At 44.5% G+C, this 12,911-nt stretch overlaps 1 protein-coding gene across 7 annotated transcripts in view; it reads left to right on the forward strand.

Annotated features, from left to right (window-relative positions):
- The window catches only part of CUX1 (cut like homeobox 1), a 269,325-nt gene that overhangs the window by 98,892 nt on the left and 157,522 nt on the right, over positions 1 to 12,911 (forward strand). For all 7 annotated transcript variants that reach the window (XM_059866198.1, XM_059866191.1, XM_059866192.1 and 4 more), the window contains exon 3: positions 5,613 to 5,660. In XM_059866198.1, coding sequence (XP_059722181.1) covers positions 5,613 to 5,660 — 48 coding nt within the window. The remainder of the gene's footprint in view (positions 1 to 5,612; positions 5,661 to 12,911) is intronic.

The raw sequence follows: 12,911 nt of genomic DNA on the forward strand, positions 1-12,911 counted from the left end.
TCTTTAATGATCGGATTTCAAGTAAATACTTCAGCAGCCTTAAGCAATAAGAGGTTTTATATCTCATTAAATCAAAGTGTAAATTGAGCAACAAATTGTTTACTCATATGATTTACTTTGCCTTATATTTTAGGAATTAAGTAAGTCATCTAAGCTACTGTATAATACCTGTTTGAACAACTAGCTGGGATTTCAGTTTCATCTCTTTTACATTAAAGCAAAGTCGAACTTGCTGGAACTAATTAAATATAAAGACTTAAATGTTTCCTTTAGTACACCCCCAGTCATGTGTGCCAAGGATTTCTGGTGGGGAAAAAAAATAATGAAAACTCTGGATTTTTCCACAATGCAAAGAAATAATATTTAAACCTGGTCTTTTGCACTGGTAGGTGTCTGAGTGATCCCGACCCCTTCACCCATTTCCCCATAGCAGGGCGAAGCATCTGTGCTTGCTGCCTCTCTCTAATTAACCAGCAGAACTGCTTACTCCTAATTATAGTTAACTTGCTGATTTGTGTGTTTCATGGTGACAAGTTGTGTCCTTGAAGCACACAATAATCAAACACACCTCAGAAGTTGATGCCAGCGTTCTTCCCAAATCCTTCGTGCTTGGCTGCCTCTCCCCTCTCCCCCTTTCAGCTGCATTTATGGGAAGCTCAGCAACATTCTGGAGATAATAGTGGGGTGGATGGAGTGTGCAGAGCCCTGGCTGTGAGGGATAAACATCCTCCCAATCCCTAGGAACAGACACCCACCCTCCCAGCACGCTGCCTCTGGTGAGAGGGGCATAAACCTGGCACAGCTTCTGGCAGGAGAGCTCTCCTTCAGCTGTGCTATTTCTTATAATGGAGCTATGGAATGGTTTGGGGTGGAAGGAACCTTAAATCTCTTCTCATTCCACCCCTGCCATGGGTAGGGACACCTTCCACTAGCCCAGACTGCTCCAAGCTCCATCCAGCCTGGCCTTGAACATGTCCAGGGATGGGAAGTGTTAGGTGTTGATGGAATTACAAACACAGCCAGGATGCCCTGGGGGCTGTCTGGAGGTTATTCTGTGTGGGGTTTTTTCTTTTTCTTTCTTTTTTAAAGCTCTTACAAGAAGGAATGTGGGGTCAGGCTGTCCAGCCCCTGCCAGTTCAGAGCACAGGGCAGTTCAGGGCTTAGTTCCTGGTGGGCAGACAGGGAAGGGACAGAGGGGGGAATCCACAGCACCTCCCGTGATGAGGCTGCTCCAGAATGGGATGTGACAGCTGAACTGGTGATGTCACCCACGGGCTGCTTCTCATTAGGATCCCTGTGCCAGACCCAGGGACATTCCCCAGCCCCTGCCTGGCTCCAGCAGACAAAATACAGGACAGTTGGTGGGAAATGTGGCAGGGGAGCCCCACGCTGGAATGTTCACCCAGGGTTTGGGTTGGGCTCTTTCACAGGAGCACAGTGCACATGAGAAAGGTGTGGAGGTCAAGCTCAGCTCTGCTGGGCCACTTTATCAAACTGGGGTCAGAGGGCTCTTGTTGTGACATTGAGAGATAAGCACTGGGGAGGGAAATGAGATGGAGCAGCCTGAGAGGAGATCAGAGGGTGCTTGTGTAGCTTCAGACCTCAAGTAAATTACAAATACAGCATTGGTAGCCTGGCCATTGCTGTGTCCTTTGTACTGTACACAGGGAATTAGGATCTAGATAAATAATGTAGTTTAGTTGTCACAAAGACACATTTGCTGCCCAGGATCTTAACACAGATTTATTCTTGGTTTATTTTCCATGGAGTTATTTTTAATGAGAATGGAAAGGGAGTTAAAAATTATGTGGATTCAGATTTCATTGTTTAGCTACTTGATCAAAATATAAACTCATTGGTTTTACTCTTGTAAAGAGGAAACGCTATATTAGCTTTCAGCCATCAGATTTGATTCAGATAATGACACAGCATCCTCATTCATGGGCTCTTCATCAGATACTGAGTTTGTCTGTGATAGAGCCCTTTTCAGAAAACTGCTCTACCCCTGATAAATCATCCAGAAAGAAAGAATGCATGTATTTAGATGGCACGGAAAAATAGGCTAATAATGGGATTGTATTCCTACACTCAAATATCTCAGTGTGTTTGTGTTGGTAAATTACAATTTGTTTTAATGTTCAGTTGCATGGACCCTTTTCAGCTGTTCTGCTTGGCTGCAGTGTTTTGGTAGCTCTGTGAGGGCTGGAGCCTGGATGCTTTTCCTGTTTTGATCACAGCCCAGGCAGTAAAGGCCACCACACTTTAAACAGATAATAAATCACCCAGTGTCCTTGCTAACCAACACTGCAGATTCCCCTGGGTCTGAACTGAATGTCCTTCTTCCTGTTCAATTTAGTGTAAAGAAGGTAAAATTCTGTTTGAAGTTCAGTGTAATATTTTGAGACAAAGTCTGATGAGAAATTTTTCCAAACTGCCAAAAATAAATCTCCCCAGCAGAGCTGTGACTCGAGGCATATGTATTCTTGACTTCTGTCTGTTTATTTTTATTTCCCTTTGGTTGTGAGCTGTCTCAAGTTTTGATGTTGTTTTGCTGAGGAAGGAATTATAAAAGTACCCTATAAACTCTTTCCTATAAACTCTTTCCAAGGGCAAGGCAGGAAAAGAGGGGAGAAAAGAAAAACTGGTGTGGAAAAGGTGTTTATGCCTTTTGCTGTGGTGTGTGCCACCTGCATGCAGCTGAGTTTAGCACTGGCTCACATGGCTGCAGTTCCCCTTCCTGGCCTGGTTGCTCAGGAAGGGAAGGGCAGTGGGATGCTCTGTCTCAGTTGTTCAGTTGCCACAGATTCCAGGTTATTGTGAGGATTTCAAGTTGTCAAAGCATTTACCCCATTCAGGTGTGTGCTCTGATTGCCCCACATGGATTGCAGATAAACCATTGCTTGCCCATGGAGCAGAATCACCCTGAGCTGCCTTCTCCTCTCCCAGGAAACATTTTAAAGCAGTTTTACCCCCAGCACAAGCTGCTGTCTGAATCAAGCATGTTTTCCCATGATGGCATGAATTCTGCTTGGTAACCTTCTGATTGCTGGGATTAGTGTTTAAAACTGAATTTTTAGCATCCTGAATTTGCTAAATCAATTCACTTGAAAAGTTTTCTCCCTTTTTGTTGCTGTTTTTATGGCTTTGGGATGCTCCTTCTATTCCTTTCCACCCCTGCTTCTCTCCCTCTCTGCTGCCACAAACAGCCAACAACAACATCCCTCATTATTCAAGATGAAAATGAAGGTGAAGTCCTGACATGGTTTATATCCTGAAATAAAAAGTGCTGCAGATCCTGTCTTTCAGAAGGCAGGATGTGCCAGAGGAGGCAGTTAAATAGCAGGATCTTGGCTAGAGCTTGCCATGGCCACAGGAGCAGGGATGACATTCTCCTGCCTCTGGATCTGGGATTACATCTCCTGTATTTCTGCCTTCACTTCTGGCAGCACTTTTCTGGCTGTGCCAAACAAGTCAGTAAATTCAGAGGCAATATCAGGGACAAAAGCCCTAAACCCAGTGATTTTTGACCTGCTGAGATTTTTATTTCAAGAAAAGTTGCTTTGCTTGGATGACATAATTTTTCCTGATTTTATAAAGGGTGCCAGTATCTGTAAATCTGATTCTGTTTGTAATTTCACTGGGCACTAAAACTGCCTCTGCCAGATTTTGGCCTTGAATGTGGGCATTTATTTTGCCATCAGTGGTTATTGTTACTTTCCTCAATGTCAGCATCATCAGGTTACAAAGAAAACACGTTCTGAAACGTGCACAGCCCTCAGGTCTCCCTGAGAAGGCAGGGAGTGGGGAAAAGCTGCTCAACCTGCCAGTTTGCTTTGGTAGAAGTGTAGTTTGTAGATGTTTGGGATCCACAAGGACAGTGTCCAACCTTTCTGTGTCCCAAAGCAGGCAGCAGGATATATCAGGAAACCTTGGGGAGACTTGGCCTGGCCTAAGAACAGAAGCACAGTTTGGTTCAGCCCAAAGAGGCAGCTCAGAAAGCTGCAATATTATCCTTGACTTGATGGGGATTAAGCTGTATTTTAGTGCAAAACCCATGTCAGAAGTGAAATTTGACTGATCATTTGTCTTTGATAGCTTCATTTGCCTTGGGCCCCCTAAGCCATTTCTCAGGGAGTGGGAGAACTCCTGGTACTCCAAGTCTCTGCATGACTTGTCATTTAAATGACAAAAATCACTTCTCAAAAGCCTACATTTCCTTCAGGAAAATCAGATTAAACCAGGGCTGAGTGTGTCTTGGTGAGTGGTTTAACATCCAATATGTTGCATGCCTGTAGATGTGTAAGTAAATGTGTTGGAAAAGAGAATTTCCCAACTTTTTAAGGTCACCTTCTTTTCTGAAAACCTTGAGGCCTCAACAGACCCTTTTGTATATAGAGAAAATGTTTCAAAGATGTCTTTGTGACCCCCTGCACGAGGCTCAGCAGCTCAGGGACTGTGTGCAGGGAGGAAGATTTCATGGTGACTGTTCCAGTTGTGGGCAGTATTGCCAGAGCATGGTAGGGCTCAGCATTGGAGGGGCTGTCCTGAGTCTGACCAGATCTCACCTGCCCTTAAGAATGCACTTTAACACTCCTTTAGCACAGTTCTTCTCAGCTGAGCCTTGGAAATCTCCACCAATGGGAGATCCATGGTGGATTCCCATCCTTGCCCTGCAGCAGCAGTGCTGCCCTCCCAGGTGATGCAGCTTCAGGTTATTGCTTCAGTCCTCTTCCAGATTCATTTCCAGGTGGAAGTGCACCATGAAGTGGCTGCTTGTGCCTTGTCAGTGGCAAAAGCAGGAGTGCAGCATCTTGGCTGTGCATGACTAATAGTGTCCTATTTTATTCTTCAGGCACACAGATAATAAGAATTATTGAATTTGTAAGTGAATTAGACCCAAACCAGCTTAGAGGTGAAGCCATAGAAAATTTTATGTACAATAAATGTATCTTTTTTGTCCTAAATTATCTCAGTTGCTAAGTAAAAACATGCTATAAACCTTTAGAGTGATTTTGTGGGCAGTATTTTAATGAATTTTGTAGCACTGAGTGTGTTGTAATTTGGAAGAAGAAATTTTGAGTTATACAGAAACCAACAAATAATACTTGTCATCTTCAATGAGCTCCAGTTCTCTGATGACTAAAGCCAGAGCACTCTTGGGAAAATAATAAATAAACCAGAGATTTTTCAAAATGGCAACACTTCTAGTTGAAGTGATGGTCTAGAATCATCTTCCTTTAAGCCTGGCTTCCATTTGTGGGAATTTCCTTGGCATAAGTTCAGAGGTGTGGCTGCTGTGGAGGTAGATAGAGACGTTTACTGCTAATCTCATTAATGTTTCAGCTGAATTAGGGGGCTGAAGGCATTCAGTGCTTAGCCAGCCCCAGCCCAGTCTGGATAATTATTTGCAGCACATGAAGGTGTATGTCAAACTGGAAATTGAGACCTGCTCAGAGTGAACTCCAGGTATAATTCTATTTGCATCAAATCTCTCACAAAACACAATCAGAACTGAAGTAACACTTGAGAACTGAAAATAACATCAGGCAAAACATGATGATGCCTTGTCCTTTCCAGTGTTTCTGATGGCATATCCTGCTTGTGTCTTCCAGGACCTGCGCAAACAGGTAGCTCCATTACTGAAGAGTTTCCAGGGAGAGGTAAGAGCTGCTTCTGCTTCTTCTCATGTTTTCATGCTGCCACACATGAGCCTGCTGTGGCCACAGAGCCCTCAGGGCTCAGCCCTTTGCATTTTGTGTGTGCAGGGAATGTCAGCACCTGAAGGGACCATGAGAGATGGAGAGGGAGGTTTTACAAGAGCACAAAGTGACAGGACAGGGGGAATGGCTTCAAACTGACAGAGAGCAGGTTTAGATTGGATATTGGGAAGAAATTCTTTCCTGTGAGGGTGGGGAGGCCCTGGCACAGGTTGTCCAGACAAGCTGTGGCTGCCTCATCCCTGGAAGTGTTTAAAACCAGGCTGGATGGGGCTCTGAGCAGCCTGAGATAGAGGAAAGTGTCCCTGCCCATGGCAGTGGTGTGGAACGAGATGATCCTTAAGGTCCCTTCCAACCCAGGTCATTCTGTGACTCAGGGTTTGTGCTGGACAATCTAAACTGCTGACATCTCTTTGCTCTGAGCATCCCTGAGCATCCCTGAGCCTCCTGTCACCATGGCAGGGACCCAGGGGACCCATCCAGCTCACTGGGCCTCACTGACCCTACATGAGCTGTTAATGAGTGCAGTGTAGTGCCCTCATAAAACACCAGATTACTGCAAATTGTTCTCCCTGCAAAGCTTTTCAGCTGGAAAACATTGTATTGCAGAGGGCTGATGGAAAAGCCTGGGTTGGCTGCAGAGGCTCCAGCCCCACTGCTGGCTCCCACTTGGGTTTCTCCTCCCAGCACTCACCCAGAGCACAGCAGCAGAGTGCTCAGGAGTTTAAAAGCCAACTGTTGTTTTTCTGAAGGGTTTCCAGAGGCAAAGGCAGCTGGGCCAGTTAGAGAGTTTTCCATTTTTCTGTGGCCAGATGGGAGCCGTGGTTCTGCTGCTCAGAAAGCATCAGGGAGGGAGGGTGGAAGTGACATTTGTCCTTGTAAAGCTCCGTGCCTGCCTGGGCTGCTGGATGGAGGCTTGAGCTCCCACTGATACACATTGCACAGCTCTGCCCCTCAAGAATTGTGTTCCAGCACTTCCTCAGCCCATGAGCTGTTCACTGACTCTAGACTGTGGCAGTTCCACCAGCACAGGGAAGTTCAGGAGCATGTTTGCAGGACAGGGATTTAAATGCTCAACTCCCCTTAGTGAGGCTTGCAGTCCTGATCACCTCCACATCCTGCTAAATCTGTGTCCCAAGCAGGCAGTAATCCCTCATTTAAAAGCAGCATGGCACTTTTTGTTTTACAACCTGATTTCCCAAGTATTGCTAGAAATAAATAAATAAACAGGATGACTTTGTCCTTGATGTATCCAGCAGACATTTGTGAGAACAAAGAATGACTTGCCTGCGTCCGTTTGCCAATGGAAATTTACACTTTAGAATTGCTCTGAGTGCATTGCAGTGCTCTCAGAACCTTTTCACTTCAGTTTCAAGCTTGCAATGCACTGACTGAAAAGTGCATGTGTGCTTTCAGCACTGTTCTTTAATGAAGGGAATGTCTGAGGATCAAGTAAAAGCGTAAATTTAAATTTGGCTACGGTGAAGGAGATTCTTCCATTAGACCTTCCCTGGTGGAGACAGCTCCCTGTTACCTTGGCATGGCTCACACACACTCCTCTCCCTTAGTTTTGCTTCTCTGATATAAAAAGTGAAGTTTATTTTGGTATAAATTCAACCTCACCAGAGTAAAATTTGTTGTTGTAATCCCCTGTTACGTAAATGAGCACAACTACATTAAAAGATTGTGCTGCTGAATCTCTGAGCTGGTGATTCCAGTCTCCCTAATCGAGACAGGGTTTCAGAAACCTAAAAAACCTGAACTAATCATGATTGACTACATAAATGCACCACATTAAACTGTGAATTATGGTATTTGATTATAGATGTAATTACTGTATCTTGTTTTGGAGACAAATCAAAATACCAAGGATATGAGCCTGTTCTGTTGAGTTATATTTGATTGTTCAGGATATAGATCTGGTTTCTGGTTGTTGTTAAGGCTGGCTTTCTAAAACATCAGGAGATAACTGCTCTGGGTATCTCAAAAACAAGTTCTGGTGAGCAAATAAGCTTCTCTCCATTTCAAATCCATAGGAGATGCCTCAATTCCTGTCCCTTGAGAGGCTGAGGGAGCAACACTGCTGGGAACAGACACTGACCTCAGCAGCCCCCTGGGATTGCCTGGCAATAATTTATTACCTGTCAGGTGATATTTAATGTGCTGGGAAGAGCTGGCAGAGGGACCCTTTGGTCACACAACACCTGTGGGATGGGATGTGAGCAGGGAGGAGGAATAGGGCAAGAGGTTCCCCTATTTTACTGCACAGACATCAGTTTTTAGCCCCAGATTTGTCCCTGGAAGTGTCCAAGGCCAGGCTGGATGGGGCTCTGAGTAACCTGCTCTGGTGGAAGGTGCACATGGCAAGGGAGCTGGAACAGGATGGGCTTCAAGGTCCCTTCCAACCCAAACCTTGCAGTGATTCTATGATTTTGGGTTTGGTTTTTTTAAAGATCAACAGCAGTGAATAAATAAACCAGAGGTAAGTGAAGTGGTGAGAGTAAATGTTTTTAGGGTCCCTTCTGCTGGAGAATGAGTGTCCTGGAGCAGGAATGCTGTAGGAGCAGCACCATAGGCATGGTGGGTGGGAATGTGGAACTTTGGGGCACCACCAGCTGCTCACCCAGGACTGAGGATAAAGGTTCTTGCCTGATGCAACTTCTCCATTTCCCTGTGGGAGAGTCTCACCACATTTCTGACTCCTCTCTCCACCTCCTGCTGCTGCTGCCTCATCCTTTGCCCAAACTCTGCCCTTAGACAGAATTAGGTGCTTTTGGCATGGAATAATAAACTGGACTCCACATCAGAAGGGGAGTGGGCTTTTGCCAATCCCTTGTGGGCTGAACTGTCCACAGGGCTCTGGGGAGGGCCAGCAGGTCAGGGGATGGAGGCAGCTCCCTGACAAGCCCAGGTGTTTAAGCAGCTTTACAAGGATATTGCTGTGTTCCTGCTCCCCAGCCCTGCCTTTCCTCAGCACTTTTTCTGCTCTGAGCCCACGTTCAGCACTAAATTGGGCTTTTCCCCCTCTTTTTGCTGGCTTAGTTTCCCACCAGGTGGGTTCAGAGCAGCAGCTCAGTGCAGGGGAGAGCCCAGCAGAGCAAAGCCAGGGGCAGGAGCAGCACAAATGTGTCAGCTCAGGTTGACTTAAACTGTCCTTGAACTGTGCCTGGGTGAGCCTGACGTGACTTGGAGAGAGGGGAAGTTAAGCTCAGGTATTTATGTCCCCTCCCAAACACGATTTATGGGAGCTGCTGGTAAACCTGGGGCCACTTGGCTTTTTTAAACAAAACCACAGGTCACTTTAGCCAATTTTTCTCTTCAGTTTGAGCATGGAATGTTGATACATCCCCCCAGTATTTTCTCTTTATATCATTTGAATTTATAAATACTGGACAAAGCAGAACATTCTGTGTTCCTTGGTTATTTATCTCATCCATTCAGATAACAACTGTTCCAGTTATCAAACATGCAGCTTCCATTAGTACTTGGAAATAACTTTTTTTTGTATAGATCTCAGTGTGTTAAGTAACTGGATTTTTTATGATAAGAGTTAAAGTAAAAGCACTATGAAATGGAATTTAACATACTACAAATTTTCAAATGCATTCCTGGTTCAGCATGAGCCTCTATTAATTCATCACTGGAGAATAGTTTTATTATAGTACTTTTTCCTTATTTAGGATCTTAATGGAAGTTTGAAGGCAGTTTTCTAATTTAACAGAATGTTGTGTCTGCTTCAGAGCTGATGGTACTGTTCTTTTGAAATCTGTGGGTAACTTTTCTGCCTTCCCTGGAAGATTTAAGGTCTGGCTGGTGTAAATATGCTATTGTGAGCAAGACAGCTAAAAGTCATTCATTTCAGAAGTGTAAAATTCCTGTCATTTTGATCTTAAATCTCTGTCTTGCTTTTCCTTTTCCTTGCCATTAACTTGAGGATGCAACTTATTAATGGTTTGCTCTCCCTGTGCTGGGCTAAATACAGGACAGAATCAGGAAAGGTTAAAGAGCTTCACCATGCAATCATGCCATGATTATTATATATAATTAGCAAGGCATCCCTGCCATCAGCTGTCTGAATAAGCTGTGTTTTGGGTAGGTCTCTGTGCTTTACCATGGGTACATCAGTGGATGGATATTTGTACATAAAATTAAAAAAAAAAAAAAAAGGCAGCAAAAAGAAGGGATGTTCTTGGGCTACGTAAATTTACAGAACTGAAGTTGTGGTATGGAAGTCTCATGTTGGAATCTGTATTTGTGAAGTCATCAGACAGATATTTTAAGGCTGGGAAAGGATTTCCTGAGGTCATTAGCATTCTTTTCATGTGGCATAAGAGCACTGTCCAACAGTAATGCAGTAATCCCTCATTTGGAGAACCCTCTAAGGCACAGACTCCAGAACAACGTGCTGGACTTGATGTCTGTGAAAGCCATTTCTCATATTCTTCTCCCAGAGCAAGTACTTTTAAGGGTATTGCCATTCTGATGAGACCACTCTGGCTCCCCACTCAGCTGAATTGCTCTTTAAGCTATTAATTTGGTCAGTCAGTAATTTAATAATTTTCCATATGCAGACAACAGAAGCTGAAAATCAGTTTGATGTGCTGGAACTACTAATCATGTCTTTGAAGGAGTACTCTAATAATGTGTGTGCCTAAACCACTTCAGACCTACGTTCCTTCTGCATTTTGAGAGATTGTTCCTGAGCTGATACTCATATTTTTTCTATTTTACCCCCTTTAATTTCCTTATGTTAAACTTCCAAACCTAATTAATACAATTTCTTTCCTGTACATTCACTCCATGATGGCTCAATTAGAGCAGCAGTAGAACTGTGGTTCAATATTCAGGCCAACTTCATAATTGAAAACACATTTTCTTCTCAAAAGCTGCAGCTGGTTTGGTTCTGCTCATGCAGAAAAGGATATAACCTTGCATAACATAGGAAATGAACGGTTGAGAGAGAAGCCAAATTCAATTTCAGTCAGATATTTTGAGGATAAGTCCATGATCTATGGAAGCAAGGGAATGAAAAGTGTGTGTATGTGGAAAGCAGCGTGTTCAGCACTCTATTAATCACGGCCAGCCTGGGTGCTGTTGTGTGCCTTGCGTTAGCACTGATGCTCGTAGGGAGGCTGGAGAGCAGCCAAGCACTCCAGAAGTTAACCTCTTAAAGACCCTGAGCTGCTTTCTGTTGAATAAATGTAATTTTGTGGTCAGAAATAAATGCTTGTGATGTAGCAGGAGCTTTGAAAACAACAGCGTGGCAAAGCTATTACAAATTGCTCTGTGTTGGGGAAGTCAACAGCATACATCAAAATCCAGGGCTCGTGTTTGGGCCCAGAGCCTCCCTGCTCTCCAATGGAAGTATCATCAAAACCCTCTATTTACCAAAAGTGAATGGTTTTGGCAGTTAATTCTCTTTTAAAGTCCACTTTTGATCTCAGTTCAGTTCCCCAAAGCAGGAAGAGGTCGTGACCTGCTCTTGGGGTAACGCAGCTCCACAGCGCTTTCATTTCTTTGTTTACAGAAGTGTGTAAATGATTATTTATTTATTTTTGGCTGGCTTGATTGCAGTTTAAACAACATCTTTCCTGAGGAAGGTGATTTAAATATACTCCAGCATCTCACAGGCAGATGAGCTCTCCCTGCTGAGCACACGGGGTGGCTGCTGCAGGGCCAAAACCATCCCCAAGAGGAGACACTGACCTGCAGGGAGGGACAGAACTGCAGAGACTCTCAAATACAGAGCCTCTCCTATTCTATCAATAATATCCTTTTCCTTTATATCCATTTATCTATCAATATTATATCAATAATCCCCTTTTCCTTCCTGGGACAGCTCTGAGCTGTGGGGATAACAGGCAGAGTCCCAAACCTTACACACCCCACCAGTGGCAGTGACAGGCACTGTGCACCTTCCCCAGAGCTCTTGCAGGTTCCTCTCCAACTTGCAGGCGAGTTGTACCAAGACAGCAGAGACTACCAGGGTAACTTTGGGGAGGATCAGCCCAAATCCTCTTATTTTTACATAATTGACAAAGTGCTGAAATTCCTGTTGGCAGCTGGTGGGCTGTCTGTGCCGCTGCCACGCGCTCGGGGGCAACGGGAACAGTGCTGGGAAATTCAGTTTATTCAGGATTCCGACAGGCAGCACTGGTGCAGCTCACAGGGTCAGGAGTGTCTTCTCATCCTCAGGAGAAAAAAAAAAGAGAGCTTGAAGTGTGCTGGAAGGAATGGGGATGGGAGGGCTGGGCTGGGTGAGGTATTCTGCTGAGTCCCTGTTTCTCCAAATACAGAATTATCTCTGTATTTATTACAGAATTACCTCTGTTTATTACAGATTTTTATTGCTATTTTATTTTTATTACTGTGAGGCTCTATACAAGCTGGTGTCTTCTGGTCCTGCTTTGTCAGAAAAGAGAAGCCAGAGGGTGATTTCAGTACAAAACACCAGGAAAAAGGTGCATCTTGGTATTTATTGCACAAAGGTGGTTAATGAGCTCCTTCTTGCACAGATTCCTCTGACCTAATTTTTTTAAAAATACCTAAAGAGAAGTTTGGATCATCCATGAGGGAGAGGAGTGATTGTGGGTGCCAGGTCACTGCTGAGAGCCTGGAGGAGAGGTGCACGGGCAGGTGAGGGCACCACTCACACGTAGCTCCTGCTGCTGCAAAGCTGGGGCTGATGTGGGGTAGCCCAGGCTCTGTCCTGGCTTTCTCCCCTTCCTCCCTGCCCCATTTCCCAAACATGGCTGGGCTGGCGTGGCCAGAGTTGTTCTCCATCCTTGTGTTCTCACAGAGCCTCGAGGATCAGAACTGGCAAGCTCTGACACCTCCCTCTTTGGGGACAGAACAAATGATTCGCTGATTTATTCACTAGAAAGATTTTCAGTTCTGGGGGAAGGATGTGTCCCCTGTTCAGAGGTCACCTCTTTGTTTTACCTTTTTGGCATTAAGAAAATTCATGACTGGCCTGTGCTGACTTAAGGAGAGAGGCTGGGATGCAAAATGTAGAATTACAAAAGTAAATCATTATTCATTGTGCAGCCAAATTGGGACACCCCATATCTGGTTCCACAGAAGGTTTTTACACCCCTTACAATTCAGGTACAACACAATTTCACTAATCACTAGCACCCACACTTACTAATTGGAGTAAAACATGGCAAATCAACCCTATTTCCACAGAAATAG

The sequence above is a fragment of the Haemorhous mexicanus genome, chromosome 22, assembly GCF_027477595.1.
Source record: "Haemorhous mexicanus isolate bHaeMex1 chromosome 22, bHaeMex1.pri, whole genome shotgun sequence".
NCBI classification, from domain to species: domain Eukaryota; kingdom Metazoa; phylum Chordata; class Aves; order Passeriformes; family Fringillidae; genus Haemorhous; species Haemorhous mexicanus.